Source organism: Chiloscyllium plagiosum, unplaced genomic scaffold (genome assembly GCF_037043375.1).
Source record: "Chiloscyllium plagiosum isolate Xiang-an unplaced genomic scaffold, Cpla_swu_hap1 HiC_scaffold_29, whole genome shotgun sequence".
NCBI classification, from domain to species: Eukaryota; Metazoa; Chordata; class Chondrichthyes; order Orectolobiformes; family Hemiscylliidae; genus Chiloscyllium; species Chiloscyllium plagiosum.
In genome coordinates, this window is record NW_028270167.1 from 13,162,054 (window position 1) to 13,177,644 (window position 15,591).

The 15,591-nt window shown below is 43.4% G+C and overlaps 1 protein-coding gene across 7 annotated transcripts in view; it reads right to left on the reverse strand.

Moving 5' to 3' along the window:
• Positions 1-5,567: 5,567 nt before the first annotated feature.
• alg9 (ALG9 alpha-1,2-mannosyltransferase) overlaps positions 5,568-15,591 on the reverse strand; it is a 263,913-nt gene continuing 253,889 nt past the window's right edge. For all 7 annotated transcript variants that reach the window (XR_015751977.1, XM_043676654.2, XM_043676652.2 and 4 more), the window contains one exon: positions 5,568-5,965. Coding sequence is in view for 6 of the 7 variants with exons in the window: in XM_043676654.2 (XP_043532589.2) it covers positions 5,842-5,965 (124 nt within the window). In the remaining variant the exon portion in view is untranslated. The remainder of the gene's footprint in view (positions 5,966-15,591) is intronic.

The window sequence follows — 15,591 nt, forward strand, 5'->3', positions numbered from 1 at the left end:
CAACATGGTCTTTAAAAGACTGAAGAAGATTGACAAAATAGAGGTATGGTGAAAGGAAGATTTCTGGGTTGAAGAATTTGGAAAAGAAAGAGTTTACTGTCACTTAACAAGATGAGATATGCTTTCTTCATTCCTTATCCATAGGTTTTCCTGTTACATTATTAATGCAAAAGGACTGTGTCAATTCACTGTAGCTGAACTTCAAACCTTAACATTGTCTTTATCATAGAGACTGCTTTACATCTGCAAGTTTACAATAGTCAGTCAAATCTCAGATGGCGTCGAAACAGACTATAGACAAGAGGTGGAAGACCTGGAAAAAAGGTGCACTGAGCACAACCGAGCTCTCAATGCCAGCAGAACCAAGGAACTCATTTTTGACTCTCGGCAGGATGTTACTCATGCCCCCCCCCCCCACACACACACACACATTAACAGCACAGATTTCAAACTTGCCTATATTCTGATGGTTAAAAGATTTATTCATAGCTCTGTCACCTTAATGGCCTTCCTTTAGGGAAGGAAATCTCCCCTCCTTACCTGGTCTGGGGTAGATGTGACTCCAGACCCACAGCAATGTGATTGACTCTTAACTGCCCTTTGGGCAATAAATGCTGGACAAGCCAGAAATGCCCACATCTCGTGAGTGAATATTAAAAAGTAATAATAGCTTTCCTAAACTTAACTTGTCCTAATTGCAGCCGACTGCAGTCTGTTCCACACTAAGCAGCAATTAATCATGACCTTAGATTAAATTAATCATTGACCTATGCTAGCTTCCAATCCCCAACTCTATTCAGTTTAAAGCTTTCATATTTGTTTTAGAATTCATCTATGGTTTTGATTCAATCTTCCATCCTCTAATTCCAGTGTCCTCAGTAACTGTCTCTCCAAACTCATCGCTTTGACTAACCAATTTTTTCTAAAGTGCCTTTTCAACACTTTGAGCTTTGTTGTAAATGCAGTTGGACACCCATAGCACATGGGAGATAGCCCAACCCTGAATTATTCATTACTTTGTTTAGGTTTCACATTACCTGGTGAGAACTTGCCAGTGTATTTGTCTATCATCTATATTTTATGGAGTCAGTCTTTTTATACACTATAGACATTTGCAACCATTTGTTCTCCTGCAGATTCATTTGCTTCACCTTACAGCATAACAATAAATTAATTCTATATAGGTAGACCAGAAAAAGTGCCTGTGCTTTGTGACATTTTTCACCAATTTCAACACTTTAATCTCAGCAAGAGGTGTGAATTGTGCGGATGCAGTGTCCTATTCAATGCAGGTAATATGAAAACTGAAGGGAAGTGCTTTCTTGCTCTATGTAGCAGCTCGAACATCCTTGTCTAAATAAATTCCAATACAACCAGGAGGGTCTCTGAATGAGACAACAGTTTTAGTTCAATTTCTGGACACTTGTATTATTGACCCCTTGCACCCACAAAAAGTTGGGTTGAGTTGTTCCAAATTGAATTGAATTTATTGTCACGTGTCCTGAGGCACTGTGAAAAGCTTTGTCTTGTGAGCAATACAGGCAGATCACAGAGTTAAATAGCATTGGTAAGTAAATAATAGGTAAACAGCAGCAAAAACCAAAACACAGGTACAGGTGAATGTTAAGAGTTTGTGAGTCCATTTAGTTTTCTAACAACAGTAGGGTAGAAACTGTTTCGAAACCGGCTAGTGCTTGTGTTCAGACTTCTGTACCTTCTGTCTGATGGTAGAAGTTGTAGAAAAACATTGCCAGGGTGGGATGGATCTTTGAGAATGCTGGCAGCCTTTCCTTGACAGCGGGCCTGGATCCTATAGATGGGAGGTTGGCCTTTGTGATTGTCCGGGCTGAATTCACCACTCTCTGTAACTGTCTCCGATCTTGAATGGTAGTTGCCATAGCATGTAGTGATACATCCAGACAGAATGCTCTCGATGGCGCACCTTAAAAGTTGGCAAGGGTATTCGCCATCATGCCAAATTTTCTCAGCTGCCTGAGGAAGGACATTGTTGGGCCTTTGTAATCAATGCATCCACATGAAGAGTTCAAGAAAGGTTGTTGTTGGTGACCACTCCCAGGAGCTTGATACTCTCCACTCATTCCACCTCTGTGCTGTTAATGTGTGTGTGTGTGTGTGTGGTGGGGGGGGGGGGGGGGGGGGGGGGGGAGTGGGGGCATGAGTAACATCCTGCCAAGAGTCAAAAATGAGTTCCTTGGTTCTGCTGGCATTGAGAGCTCGGTTGTGCTCAGTGCACCTTTTTTCCAGGTCTTCCACCTCTTGTCTATAGTCTGTTTCGACGCCATCTGAGATTTGACTGACTATGGTGGTGTCATCAGCGAACTTGTAAATGGCATTAGTCTGGTATTTGGTGACACAGTCATGGGTATACAGTGAATACAGTAGGAGGCTGAGTAGGCATCCCTGGGGGGCTCCTGTGTTGAGTGCTAATGAGGATGAAATATTGTCCCCAATCTTCACTGATTGTGGCCTGTAGGTCAGGAAACTGAGGATCCAGTTGCAGAAAATGGGGCTTAGTCCAAGATCAGTAAGTTTAGTAATCAGTCATGAGGGGATAATAGTGTTGAAGGCTGAACTATAGTCAATGAGTAGGATTCTTACGTAGCTGTTCTTGGTGTCAAGATGTTCTGGGGAGGAGTGAAGGGCAAGTGCTATATTACCTGACGTGAATCTGTTGGTCTGATAGGCAAATTGGAGTGGGTCAAGAGTAGTGGAGAGGCTGGAGTTGATTAATGCCATGACCAGCCTTTCAAAGCACTTCATGACCGGACCGTCGAAGTTAGGGCCACTGGGCGGTAGTCATTGAGACATGCAGCATGAGCCTTCTTAGGCACAGGGACGATGTTGGCCTCTTGAAACAGGCAGGAACAGTGGCCTGCTGCAGGGAGAGGTCAACGATGTCCAAGAAGACCTCTGCCAGTTAATCTGCGCACGCCTCGAGTGCATGGCCTGATACTCCGTCTGGTCCCGTCACTTTCCTTGGATTCACACGAAGAAAAACTGATCCGACCTCTGATGCAGTGACTGTTGGGATAGGTTTGTCAGGACTTGTCGGAATAGGTGTTACCTCTCCGCCGAAATTCTGCTCAAAGCAAGTATAGAGAGTGTTGAGATGTTCTGGGAGGGATGTGTCATCGTCTGCTATCTTGCACTGTCTCTTTTAAGATCCTGTGATGTCATTCAGTCCTTACCATAGTTACCAGGTGTCTGTCTGAGTCTCTGGTTTGGATTGGTATTGGTCCTTGGCTGTCTTAATGGCTCTGCAAAGGTCATACTTGGATTCCTTATATTTGAGTGGGTTTCCTGATCTGAGGGCCTCACGCCTGGTTTTTAGCAGGTTCTGTATGTCCTGTTCATCCAGGGTTTCCTGTTGGGGAACACCCGGATTGACTCCCTCGGTATGCAGTCCTCCACACATTTGCTGATAAAGTCTGTGATGGTGGTGGTGTACCCATCCAAGGTACCTGCGGCCTGTTTGAACACGGCCCAATCAGCTGATTCCAGACAGCACCGTAATTGATCCTCTGCCTCCTTCTCCTGCACCTGTATCCGCGAGGGGGGTCTCCTGCTTGAGCTTTTGCCTGTAAGCCGGGAGAAGAAACACACAATGTGGTCGGAGTTCCCGAAATGAGGGCTGGAGATGGAGGGGTAGGCATCTTTCACACTTATATAGCAGTGGTCTAAAATGTTCTGGCCCCTGGTGGGGCAGGTATGTTCTGGTGGTACATGGGCAACACCTTCCTTAGATTGGCTTGATTGAAGTTGCCAGTTACAATAAACAGGGCCTCTAGGTGTACTGTCTCGAGGGTTTTAGTGGTGGAGTACAGCACATCCAGAGCTTCCTCAACCTTTGCTTGTGCTGGTATGTACACAGCAGTTAGTATAGCAGTGGTAAATTCCCGCTCCAAATGTATCTCTGATCGAGCTGGCAAAGAGAGAGATTTCCTAAGATTGGTTGGAATTTCTCTCATGCTAGTTCACATCCAAGGGAAGTGTCTTATGATTCAATATTAAATTCAATCACTTGGACCCAGATGAAATATCAGGGCACTAAGAGAATGTAGAACAGATTTACAAGGATATAGCTGAGATTGGAGGGTTTGAGTTATATGAAGAGGCTGAGTAGGGTGGGGTTTTATTCTCCTGGAGTGTTGAAGGCTGAGGGGTGACCTTATAGATGTTGGTAAAATCATTAGGGGCATGGATAGGGTGAATAGACAAGGTATTTTTCCTAGGACAGGGAATCTAAAACTAGAGGGCATTGGTTTAAGAGGGGAAAGATTTAAAAGGGACCTGAGGGGACAACCTTTTCACACAGAGGGGGGTGCACGTATGGAATGAGCTGCCAGAGGAAGTGGAGGCAACAGATACAATTACATTTAAAAGGCATCTGGATGGGTATATGAATAGGAAGGTTTAAATGCTGGCAAATGGGACTCTATCAGATTGGGATGTCTGGTTGGCCTGAAGGGCTTTTTCCATGCTGTATGACTCTGAAGTATGGCACCTTCAGTTTCTTAGCACTGTTATAGATATTAAATATTAAGGGATATTCTTCTTTGGGATGTGGGTGTCACTGGCTGGGCCAACATTTATTGCTCGTTGCTAGTTGACCTGCAGAAGATGGGGGTGAGCTACCTTCTTGAACCGTTGCAGTCCATATGCTGAAGGCAGATCCACAATGCCCTTAGGGAGGGAATTCCAGGATTATGACTCAGGGACAGCGAAGGAATGATGATGTTTTTCAAGTTGGGATGGTGAATGGCTCGGAGGGGAGCTTAGAAGTGTTGGTGTTCCCATGTATCTGCTTCCCCTGTCCTTCTAGAGAGAAGTGTCATGGGTTTGGAAGGGCCTGTCTATGGAGAATTGGTGAATTTCTGCAGTGCATCTTGTATATAGTATACAATTCTGCTATGGAGCGTCGGCGATAGAGGGAGTGGATGTTTGTGGATGAGGATTCTGATACACCTATTCCAGAGAACCACTTTCTTCCTCATCATGGTTGTACAGTGGAACAGCCAAGCCAACAAAAATTTGAACACCCAACCACCATTTAAAGGTGCCAAACCTTGACTAGGTTAATCCTACTCCAGCTCTGACTAAAGCTAATAGCTTGGACATTGCCCAGCTCCAAAGCAGCAGAGTATACTAAAGAAAACCTGCCAATATTAGCAGGTGTTAGAGTAACAGCCATTGAACCATGTGAGGCTCGGACATTTACTCTCCCTTGTCCTCAACTCTGGAAAAAATCTGGCACCGAGCGAGTAGAAATTTAACTCGAGATATCATGGGGGAGGGCACAACATGATTTATTTACATTGGAGTTCAATTCATTTTTGACCATCAGACAGTAAAGGAAATGTGGAGACTTGGCCAAGAAACCAACGCCCAGATCACAATGAGAAGAAACTCCTGGCTAGCTGTTTAAAGATTTGAAGATACAACCTTTGCTCAGCCAGTTTTCGGGATGGACTCCAGCTGCCGGCATGGTCAGAAGCAGATGGGAACGGACCACTATCACTCCAGGAAAACACACAGTGACGCACACATTTGTTTACTGATATGTGGAATGCATCTTTAATTTATCCTTGGTGGGCTACAGCAGATGGTCCATAGTCTTGTCCGAAAGTCACAACAATTCTCAGGGAATGCACAAGAAAGGAAAAATACAGGCAGGGCACATGATTGACTTTTCATACATTATTACAGGGCAGGCAAGAAATGTAAACATCTACTGATTAGCTGAGACAAGACAGCACAGAGCTTAGCAGTCATTGTCTCTGACTGCGATTCCTCGCTCCCCCTCTCTTGCCAGTGCATGTTCTAGCTTCCACTCTTTCTCCGCAGTGGCTTCGATCGCCTTGGTTTCAGAATTGTATAGTTTGCGTACACTGTGTACTGCTCAGACAAGATGGGAATGTAGAAAGCACGGAAAAGCTGTGATGACCTAAGACACAAGAAAAATCAAGACAGAATTAGTTCAGTGCAATCAATGCAACTATTAATAAGATACAAACTGCAGTGACAGTAAACATAACAATGATGCTACAGGAAGAGAAAGGATTTGCATTTATATAGCGCCTTTCACAGCTGGCTAAGTACTCTTGAAGCAAAAGTAGAAATTGCTGGAGAAACCCAGCAGGTCTGGCAGCATCTGCAGAGAGGAAGCGGAGTTAACATTTCAGGTCCAGTGATCTTTCTTCAGAACGCGAAAGGAGGGACACTGGACTTGAAACATTAACCATGCTTTCTCTCCACAGATGCTGCCAGACCTGCTGAATTGCTCCAGCAACGTTTGCTCTTGTTTCAGATTTCCTGCATCTGCAGCTCTTTGTTTTAAGTATTTTTGAAGTCTTGCATTATTTTCTGTTCAGTTGTGGGACCTGAGCATCGCTGGCTGGGCTAGCATTTATTGCTTGTCCCTAGTTGCCCCTTGAGAAGGTGATGGTGAGCTGCCTTTTTGAAACGCTGCAGTCCATATGCTGTGGGTACACCCACAAGGTGGTTAGGGAGAGAGGTCCAGGATTTTGATTCAATGACACTGAAGGAACATTGAACAGAAGGAAATTAAGGAAACATAGTAGCTAATCTACACATGAAAAGAAAGACTTGCATTTATATCGCATTTTCCATAATCAATGGACATCTTAAGTTGTTTTAAAGGCAATGAAATATTTTTGAAGTATACTTCTGTTGTGGGGAACATAACAGCCTTCCTAGACATAGCAAGCTCTCACAAACAGCTTGTGGTAGTAACATTGGGTCTCAATGGAATGAAATCTTATGCAGTATTCCTGGAAGGGCTCTTTGTTATTCTGCCATCCACTTTTGTTTTTTTTAATGTATTTGTGTTTGTGATAACAACTAGCGAATCATCTTTTGTGATATTGCTTGATGCTGGCCAGGATTCCAAACTGGCTTCCCTGAGCTTCTTTTGAATAATCCAAGGGATTTTGTACATCAAGTTGAGCAGGCAACAAGGCACTCAGTTGAACATCACCTCCAAAACGTGGTATTTCCAGCAGTGTAGTACTCCCTCAGGACTGTACCGGAGAAAGGTCTCACAACAGCAATGACAGCATGGGCCATTTTAAACTTCACAATGACATATATTGAGCGATAGATATTGACAAAAATGGTACCATGGGAAATTCCTTCAGCTGCTTGAAAGATACAATGTGGACAAAAATCACATTTGTGACTGCAGTGTGGACTGTAAAGTGGGTTAGGAATATAGATTTCTAGTGAATGGAGCACAGTAAAGTTGGATCTCAATCGTATTAAATCTTATGCTGTATTGCTGGAAGACCTCTTTGCTATCCTGATAATCACTTTTGTTTATGTATTCATGAAACATGGACATCACAGGCTGGGCCAGCATTTATTGCCTATCCCTAGTTGCCTAGTTTGGTGGTGACTGATTGAACAGATGAAGTCCAATTGCTGTAGGTACATACACAATGCATTAGGGAAGGAGCTTCAGGAAGCTGATCCAGCGACATTGAAGGAATGGCAATATATCTTCAAGTCAGAACAGTAACTGGTTTGGAGCAAAACCAATAGGTGGTGGTGTTACCGTGTATCTGCTGCCCTTGTCCTTCTAGATGGTAATAGTCGTGGGTTTGAAAATGCTGTGTAAGAAGCCTTGGTGTTAGGTAGTAAATTAATTTCCTGGTCTAATTAAATATATGGCTCAGTCTAAAATCCTCTAATTTGTTCTGTTTGTTGGAGGATCTCAGCTAAGGTTGTGGTGGGAATGTGGCTGGTAGCGGTAGATGGTCAGTTTCAGCTTTCAATTGCAGCCATATAACACTTCTGGAAATTGTCCACATGTGGACAATGTTGGAAAATCTGATGGAAATTGCTACTTTGACAAAATACCAGTGGGATCACATTCCATGAAAGCACTCAGCCCAATGGAGTTGGAAAGAAGAAATGGTTCAGAGAAAAAGTGAACTACAGCTACTGATATAGAGGTGACAGTCCAGAAAGGATCACACTGAACAAAGACCAGTACAATGTAAGAGAAGGTAATCAAGTTATTCCCAAGATATCACTGACCCAGAGGTGGACGTTCAGTTACACAGGGAGACAGTGAGGACTGCAGATGCTGGAGATCAGAGTCAAAACGTGTGGTGCTGCAAAACCACAGCCGGTCAGGCAGCATCCGGGAGCACGTTTCGAGCATAAGCTCTTCATCGGGAATGACCGGTTGTGCTTTTCCAGCACCACATGTTTTGAGTCCAGTTACACATGCACAATTTCTGTAAACATTGGAAGGTGATTTCAGGAGCTGCAGCTGAAACGTAAGTAGTTAGATCTGCTGGAATGGTAAGTAACTTGTACTGCATTTCTTGACAATAAGAAAGAAGAAGTTCAAAAAAGATGGATAAGGCAAACAGTACAACATCCTTCTAAAAATACAAAGGTTTTACTCCATCTACATTTTGTCTGTCCTCTGAGATGAACAGTTTGTCTATTTTTGGTGCTCATGGTTTGGGAGAATGTTAGCTAGGACCCAGGAAACTTTATCCTCTCCTTTGTACAGTAAGTGACTGACATACCTTCATTTATCCTTCATTACCTTGCTGAAGTGTCAGCCTGGAGAATGATACTCCAGAGAATGACACCGCACGTTGGTCAGTTAGAGGTGAGCACATTATGAGCTGAGTCAAGTTGCCACATGCTTTGGGGATAATGAAGTTAATTAGTCTGGCAGTGCACAGACAGGATTGGAAACGAAAGGAGCCCAGGAAAGTAGAGGGAAACAATGACTGTCCTCCAAGCAGCTAGGATCCTGCCCATAAGCACACTCCAATTGGTACTGCAAAGGTTTAGATTTTATCGAACTGTGCTGCCTTCTCAGGATGCCGATGACAGAAACACTGTTCAGTCAGTGGTTAAAATCGTACCAAGGTTCTAGCACAGTGCATCCCAAACTCTTGCCCACTCTGACCCCATTTTGAGGTTTGAAAATTGTCTTGCACCTTCAGTGGGCAATAAGGGAAGAGGAGAAGACAATTAGAGAAGGTTGGGAGAGGGATTGGTCATTACTATCTTGAAACGTGTGACCCCAGAATCTCAGCTCAATAACCCACTTGGGATCCTGACCCCCCCACTTCCCTTGGGAAGACCAGTTCTCATGACGATGGGTTCTTGTAAATGTTGCCTAGGCTGGACAACTGAGATACTATGTGGGGGCTGGAGAACAACAATATGGTCCTGAGGCCTGTGGGAAAACTCAGGCCACTTTGTAAATCTAGTCTGTTTCTACTTTATCAGCATTACTGTCTGTCAGGGAAAGAAAAATCAATTTGCTCATGAAATCACTCTTTGGATAATGCTTGAAAATAAACAGATCTTTGACCACTCTGCAGGCAGTTTGTAAATCAAATAAATCTTTTCCAAGACGCAGCCTAAATAAGGGGCAGGATAACAGCAATATTTTTGTTTGAAAATGGCAAGATGATAGATTTCTCAGATCATTTGGTGAATTGTGATGTTTTGCACTTCCACACTGCTCTATAAACTCATGTTCCTGCATTTATTGCAAGTCAGGAGTTCAAAACCAGAGATGGTCTTCCCGAGACGCTGCGCACTTCAGAAACCAGGCTTGACAGTAACTAATGACTTTTTTCTAATTTATCCTCTAGTCTTTCTTTGGTTGGGAGATGGCGAGGGGCATTTTAACTCCAGTCAAGCAGCTATGGTGGGAAGTTAGGTCCATTTTGAATGGATGACGCTCCAACCACAATGTGTAGACAGAGATAGCTGGCTGGTTCACTGTCTTCAAAGAACAGAACAACCAGAACTCTGCTCAAACTTTGCGTTGAGAAGACATGCCTATGCACCTGGTCCTGCAAAGATAAATTCTAAACCTACCTTTTATTCATTCATGGGATAAGGACATTGCTGCTTAGGCAGCATTTATTGCCCATCCCTAATTGCCCAGAGGGCAGTTAAGAGTCAACCACATTGCTTGGGTCTGGAGTCACATGTAGTCCAGACTAGGTAAGGATGGCAGTTTCCCTCCCTCAAGGACATTAGCGAACCAGGTGGGTTTTACCAACAATTGACAATGCATTCATGGTCATCATTAGACTCTAAATACCAGACATTTATTGAATTCATATTCCACCATCTGCCATGGAGGATTCAAACCCGGATCCCCAGAACTCTCCCCTGGGTTTCTGGTTTAACAGTCCAGTGATAATACCATGAGGCCATTGTCTCCCACCTATAGTGTCTCCTTTGGGTATTGATGACAGCAATGTCAGTGGTTAAAGATGCACCAAACTCATAAAGTGGTGCCTCCCAAACTTGGGTCCACTGTGACTGGATTTTGAAACTTGAAAACCGAGTTGAAAAACTTGTTGCACCCCGAGTGGGCGATGAGGGAAGAGGAGAAAACTATTATTGGAAGTGGGGCCTAGGCCTCAAACTGTGGAATGCCCACTCTAACAACTCTCCTCCTCCCTTTCTTCCTTTAAGACAATCCTTAAAATCTACATCCTGATCTGCTGGACGGTTGCCTGATGCTGATGTGGCTCGGTCATACTTTGTTTTAGAGACACTTAGGAATGCAAATGAGTTCCTGTTGTGAGGTATGCAATTAAATCAGGCAAACATCTCAATCACCCAAAACAGTAAAAATGATGCAACATGGGACAACATTTGGAAAGTTCACTTTTTCCACCTGGACTCTGGGAGTTTAGATTTAAATTTCTCCCCTCATCTTTCCAATCTTTTAACAACCTTCACCCTGGGTTGTAACTTTACTGTAAAGTTTGTGGATTTAGGAACGTAAAAGGAATCTGCATGGCAAATGAAGTGGCAATGGTTAAGACACAGAAAAATGTGCAAAAGGAGGTAAGCACGCCAAGAGTTAATGAGATAGTAACAGTGACAATGGGAGCTGTGTAATTTAATTAGAGTTCAGGTAATTAATGTCCTAAGCCATCAGAATGCAGTATGAGCAGTTTAAACAGCTGCCTGATTTTATAGTCAGTTGATGATAGCTCGAAACTCAACATTTCCATCTCCCACTTTGTTCAGACAATGTGTGAGCTTGTGGATTGTTCTATTCAAGACTTGTCTGTCAATGCGCTTCACTTGCGATTGAGTTTGCAAAAGTGCCTTGTTAATAATAAGTTATATTAATGAGCTTTGTATCCCAGTGCAGATCTGGGCCATTCCGTATATCATGAAGGAAATGTTCAGCAATTGCAACTAATTCACAGCATTTACTTGTCTGATGCTGAAGATTCATGCAACCTTTCATGATAAATCATGTTTGAGGTTTGGAAATAATAAACCACTGATTGAAGTCTACAGTTCATCACAAGGTTTGCTGATTGTCAAAGTGTAAAGGAAATTAGCAGAGGATCATTCAACTTTTGATTTTAAAGGATTGAAACATTTTTAAGAAAAGCTCTGGTTTCTGATGGGTGGAAAATTACAATGATTGATCCAGGTACCAAATGGCAAAAGAAAAGATTTACAAGGATGTTGCCAGGGTTGGTGGGTTTGAGCTATAGGGAGAGACTGAATAGGCTGAGACTATTTTCCCTGGACCATTGGAGACTGAGGGGTGACCTTATAGAGGTTGATAAAATCATGAGGGGCATGGATAGGGTAAATAGACAAGGTCTTTTCCCTGGGGTGGGGGAGTCTAAAACTGGTTTAGGGTGAGAGGGGAAAGATACAAAAGGGCCCCACGTGACGCCCTTTTCACACAGAGGATGCTGCATGTATGGATTGAGCTGCAAGAGGAAGTGTTGGAGGCTAGTACAATTACAACATTTAAAAGGCATCTGGATGGATATATGAGTAGGAAGAGTTTAGAGGGATATGGGCCAACTGCTGGCAAATGGGACCAGATTTATTTAGAATATCTGGAAGATATGGATGAGTTGGACCGAAGGGTCAGTTTCTATGCTGTATAGCTCTATGACTCTATAATCAAAGGCACATGAAGAAAGACATTTTTTTAATGGAGTGAGTGATTAGGATCTGGAATGTATTGCCTGAGAGTATGGTTGAAGCAGAATCAGTCATGGCTTTCAAAAGGGAATTGGGCATCAGCTGCAGAGAAAACTTTTGCAGTGCTATGGGGAAATGGCAGGGGGATGGGACTAGGTGAGTTGATCTTGCAGAGAGGGATACAGAAACGACAGGCAAATGACCTCTGGTCTGAGGTAACCATTCCATGATTAAACACTACAGGAATGAATGAAGTCTGAGATACTGGTACCATTGTGACTCAGTTCAGAAGTATCTTTGGGAGAAAGTGAGGACTGCAGATGCTGGAGATCAGTGTCGAGAGTGGGGTGCTGGAAAGCACAGCACTTCAGCCAGCATCCGAGGAGCAGGAGAATCAATGTGTCAGGCAAGAACCCTTCATCAGGAATTCCTGATGAAGGGCTCTTGCCCAAAACATCAATCCTCCTGCTCCTCAGATGCTGCCTGACCTGCCGTGTTTTTCCAGCACCCCACTCTCAACTAAGAAGTACCTTTGCTTTATCCAGAACTTGGGTTTGGGCTCAAGTTTCTGTTAAGATCCTCAGTCCTCAAAGCTATCCATGGCAGGAGTCATAGAGTCGTACTGCATGAAAACAGACCCTTTGGTCCAACCAGTCCATGCTGAACATAATCCCAAACTAGTCACACCCGACTGCCATGTCCCTCCAAACATTTCCTATTCATCTACTCATCCAAATGTCTTTTAAGCGTTGTAACTGTGCCCACAGCCCCCACTTCCTCAGGAAGTTCATTCCACATGCGAACCACCCTCTGTGTAAAAACAATGACCTTCATATCTTTTTAAAAATCTCTCTTGTCTTACCTTAAAAATGTGCCCCCTAGTCTTGAAATCCCTCATCCTAAAACCTTCCCAATTAAAGGAGGCCAAATGTTTTGCACATCCTGGAATGCAACCATGCTCCAGCTCCAACTTGTCATCTTCATACTGAGCTGCAGCTCCATTAACCCTATCTATACCCCTCATGATTTTATGAACTTCTATCAGGTCACCTCTCAATCTTCTCTGCTCCAGTGAAAAAGGTCCCATCGTATCCAGCCTTTCTTTATAACTCCAACCTTCTATACCCAGCAACATCCTGGTAAATCTCTTGAATCCTCTCCAGCATAATACCATTCCTATTACTGGACACAGTACTCCAGAAGAGGCCTCAACAATGTCCTATATAACCTCAACATGACTTCCCAACTCCTATACTCAAGAGACTGAGCAATTGGAGATTGAACTCCATCTGCCATTTTTTAGCCTATTGACCCCTTTGATCAAGATGCCTTTTTAATCTTAGTAAACCTTCTGCACTGTTCTACTGTGCAATCAATTTTGGTGTGATCAGGATGATCATCAAAAAAAAGAACAAAATCAAGGTGATTAAAGTAAACAGAGTTGTGATTGCTTGTCAGAATTAAATATTTCAAAGTAGGCAACACTTTTAAAAGTAAGGTCAGTGTCTCATTCCGAATGAGTGCTTTTCATCAACTCATACACACACCAGTGGCTGTGTTTGCATTCTAGACAATAATGAAGAAACTAGACACAACTTGTATAATTTTTTTTGTTGATTGGAGTTTTCAGGTTTCAGTTCTCTTCCATGCTGCTCGAAATGTGAAGCATAGACAGCAAGATCACTGCCTGAGGTTGGAGGGCAATTGATCTTCCTATCATGTACGCATCCACAAAATGTTAAAGTTGAGAGCACAGACATGAAAGCCCACAATTAGCTGACTCTTTATAAAGTGCCAGAAGGTTTAACAGACTGCCACTAGCATCTAGGAGAAAGTGAGGACTTCAGATGCTGGAGATCAGAGCTGAAAATGTGTTGTGGAAAAGCACACCAGGTCAGGCAGCATCCAAGGAGCAGGAGAATCGACATTTTGGGCATGAGTCCTGAAGAAGGGCTCATGCCCGAAACGTCGATTCTCCTGCTCCTTGGATGCTGCCTGACTTGCTGCGCTTTTCCAGCAACACATTTTCAGCTGCCACTAGCATCTGTTAGCTCGCAGTCAAGTTATGTCCCCATGGTTACTGAAGAGCTAGAATGTGCAGAACAACCTTCCCAATTAAGGAGGCCAAATGTTTTGTACATCCTGGAATGTGACCAGGCTCCAGGTCCAACTTGTCATCTTCATACTGAGCTGCAGCCTCATATTAATGTAAAAAGTGACAGTATATCTCCAGGCTTACTCTGTGGACTGCTGCTACATTGTGGCACTGCTGAGGTGCTGCATTGCAGGTGAATGGATTTGAGGAGGAACTTGAAGGGTCAGTCTGTCGATGTTCCATCCACCAAAGATGGGGCAAAGAAAATAGGGATTGTGCTTGAGAGCAGGTTGGAGGGACGCAAAGATGTCAGGAATGGTGGAGACGCTGACACAAGAATGGATGGGGTGAGGTTGTGGTAGAGATTAGAATGTGAGATTGAGATATGTAGTGAGTTTTTATTTTAACTAGTTCTTGGGATGTGGGCCATTGCTTGCTCGGCCCTTTTTTAAAATTCATTCATAGGATGTGGGTGTCGCCGGTTAGACCAGCATTTATTGTCCATCCCTGATTGCCCAGAGGGCAGTAAGAGTCAACCACGTTGCTGTGGGTCTGGAGTCACATATAGGCCAGACCAGGTAAGGATGGCAGTTTCCCTCCCGAAAGGTCATTTGTGAACTTGATGGGTTTTTCCAACAATCGACAATGGATTCATGATCATCAGACTTAATTCCAGATTTATGTTGAATTCAAATTCCACCCTCTGCCATGGTGCTCAGAACATTAGCTAGGTCTCTGGATTAGCAGTCCAGATTAGCGAAATACCATTGGACCATCACCTCCATTAAGAAGGTCAAGATTCCCAAAACTAATGACTGACTGCCAATGTGGAAAGTAGTTTTTTTTTTAAAAAAATGCTTTTCACTCCTTAGCTTTTTAAATTTCCACTTTTTCACTTCCTTTACCTTTCACTGACCCACTCCTATCTCTCACAGCCTTCCTCCAACCCCCATCTGTCATTACTCAGGTATTCTGTGGCAAGGACCCTCCTCAGTCTGATGGACCAAGTTAGCGTAACCCAAAAGGTTCCTAAAGCAACCCTGCCAATGTGTTGGGAATTACAGATGTGTGTGAGAGATGTGGCCAAAGTGGGTACCGCGGATGCTGGAGATTAGAATCAAGATCAGAATGGTGCTGGAAAAGCACAGCAGGTCAGGCAGCATCTGAGGAGCAGGAAAATTTACGTTTCGGGCAGGAGCCCTTCATAAGGAATGTGATGTGAGAGAGATGCGGTACAAGCCCAGTCTGTCTGAAGGTTTACTGGAGATAAGAAATATTCCTTTTATGCTCAAAACTGATTAAAAGGATTTACAATCTTGCACTGTGCGAGGAAACAGCATTGAATTGCAATTCACTTGGATAATTTCAGCATTTATTTAATTTGTTTTTAATATTAGGAGGCCTGCAGTATTTTGGACTGTAATGGAAATTGAGTGAAGCCTGCCTTCAGAGATACATCAGTCTTAGCAGTAAATTAATGATTTACATTTGAATCT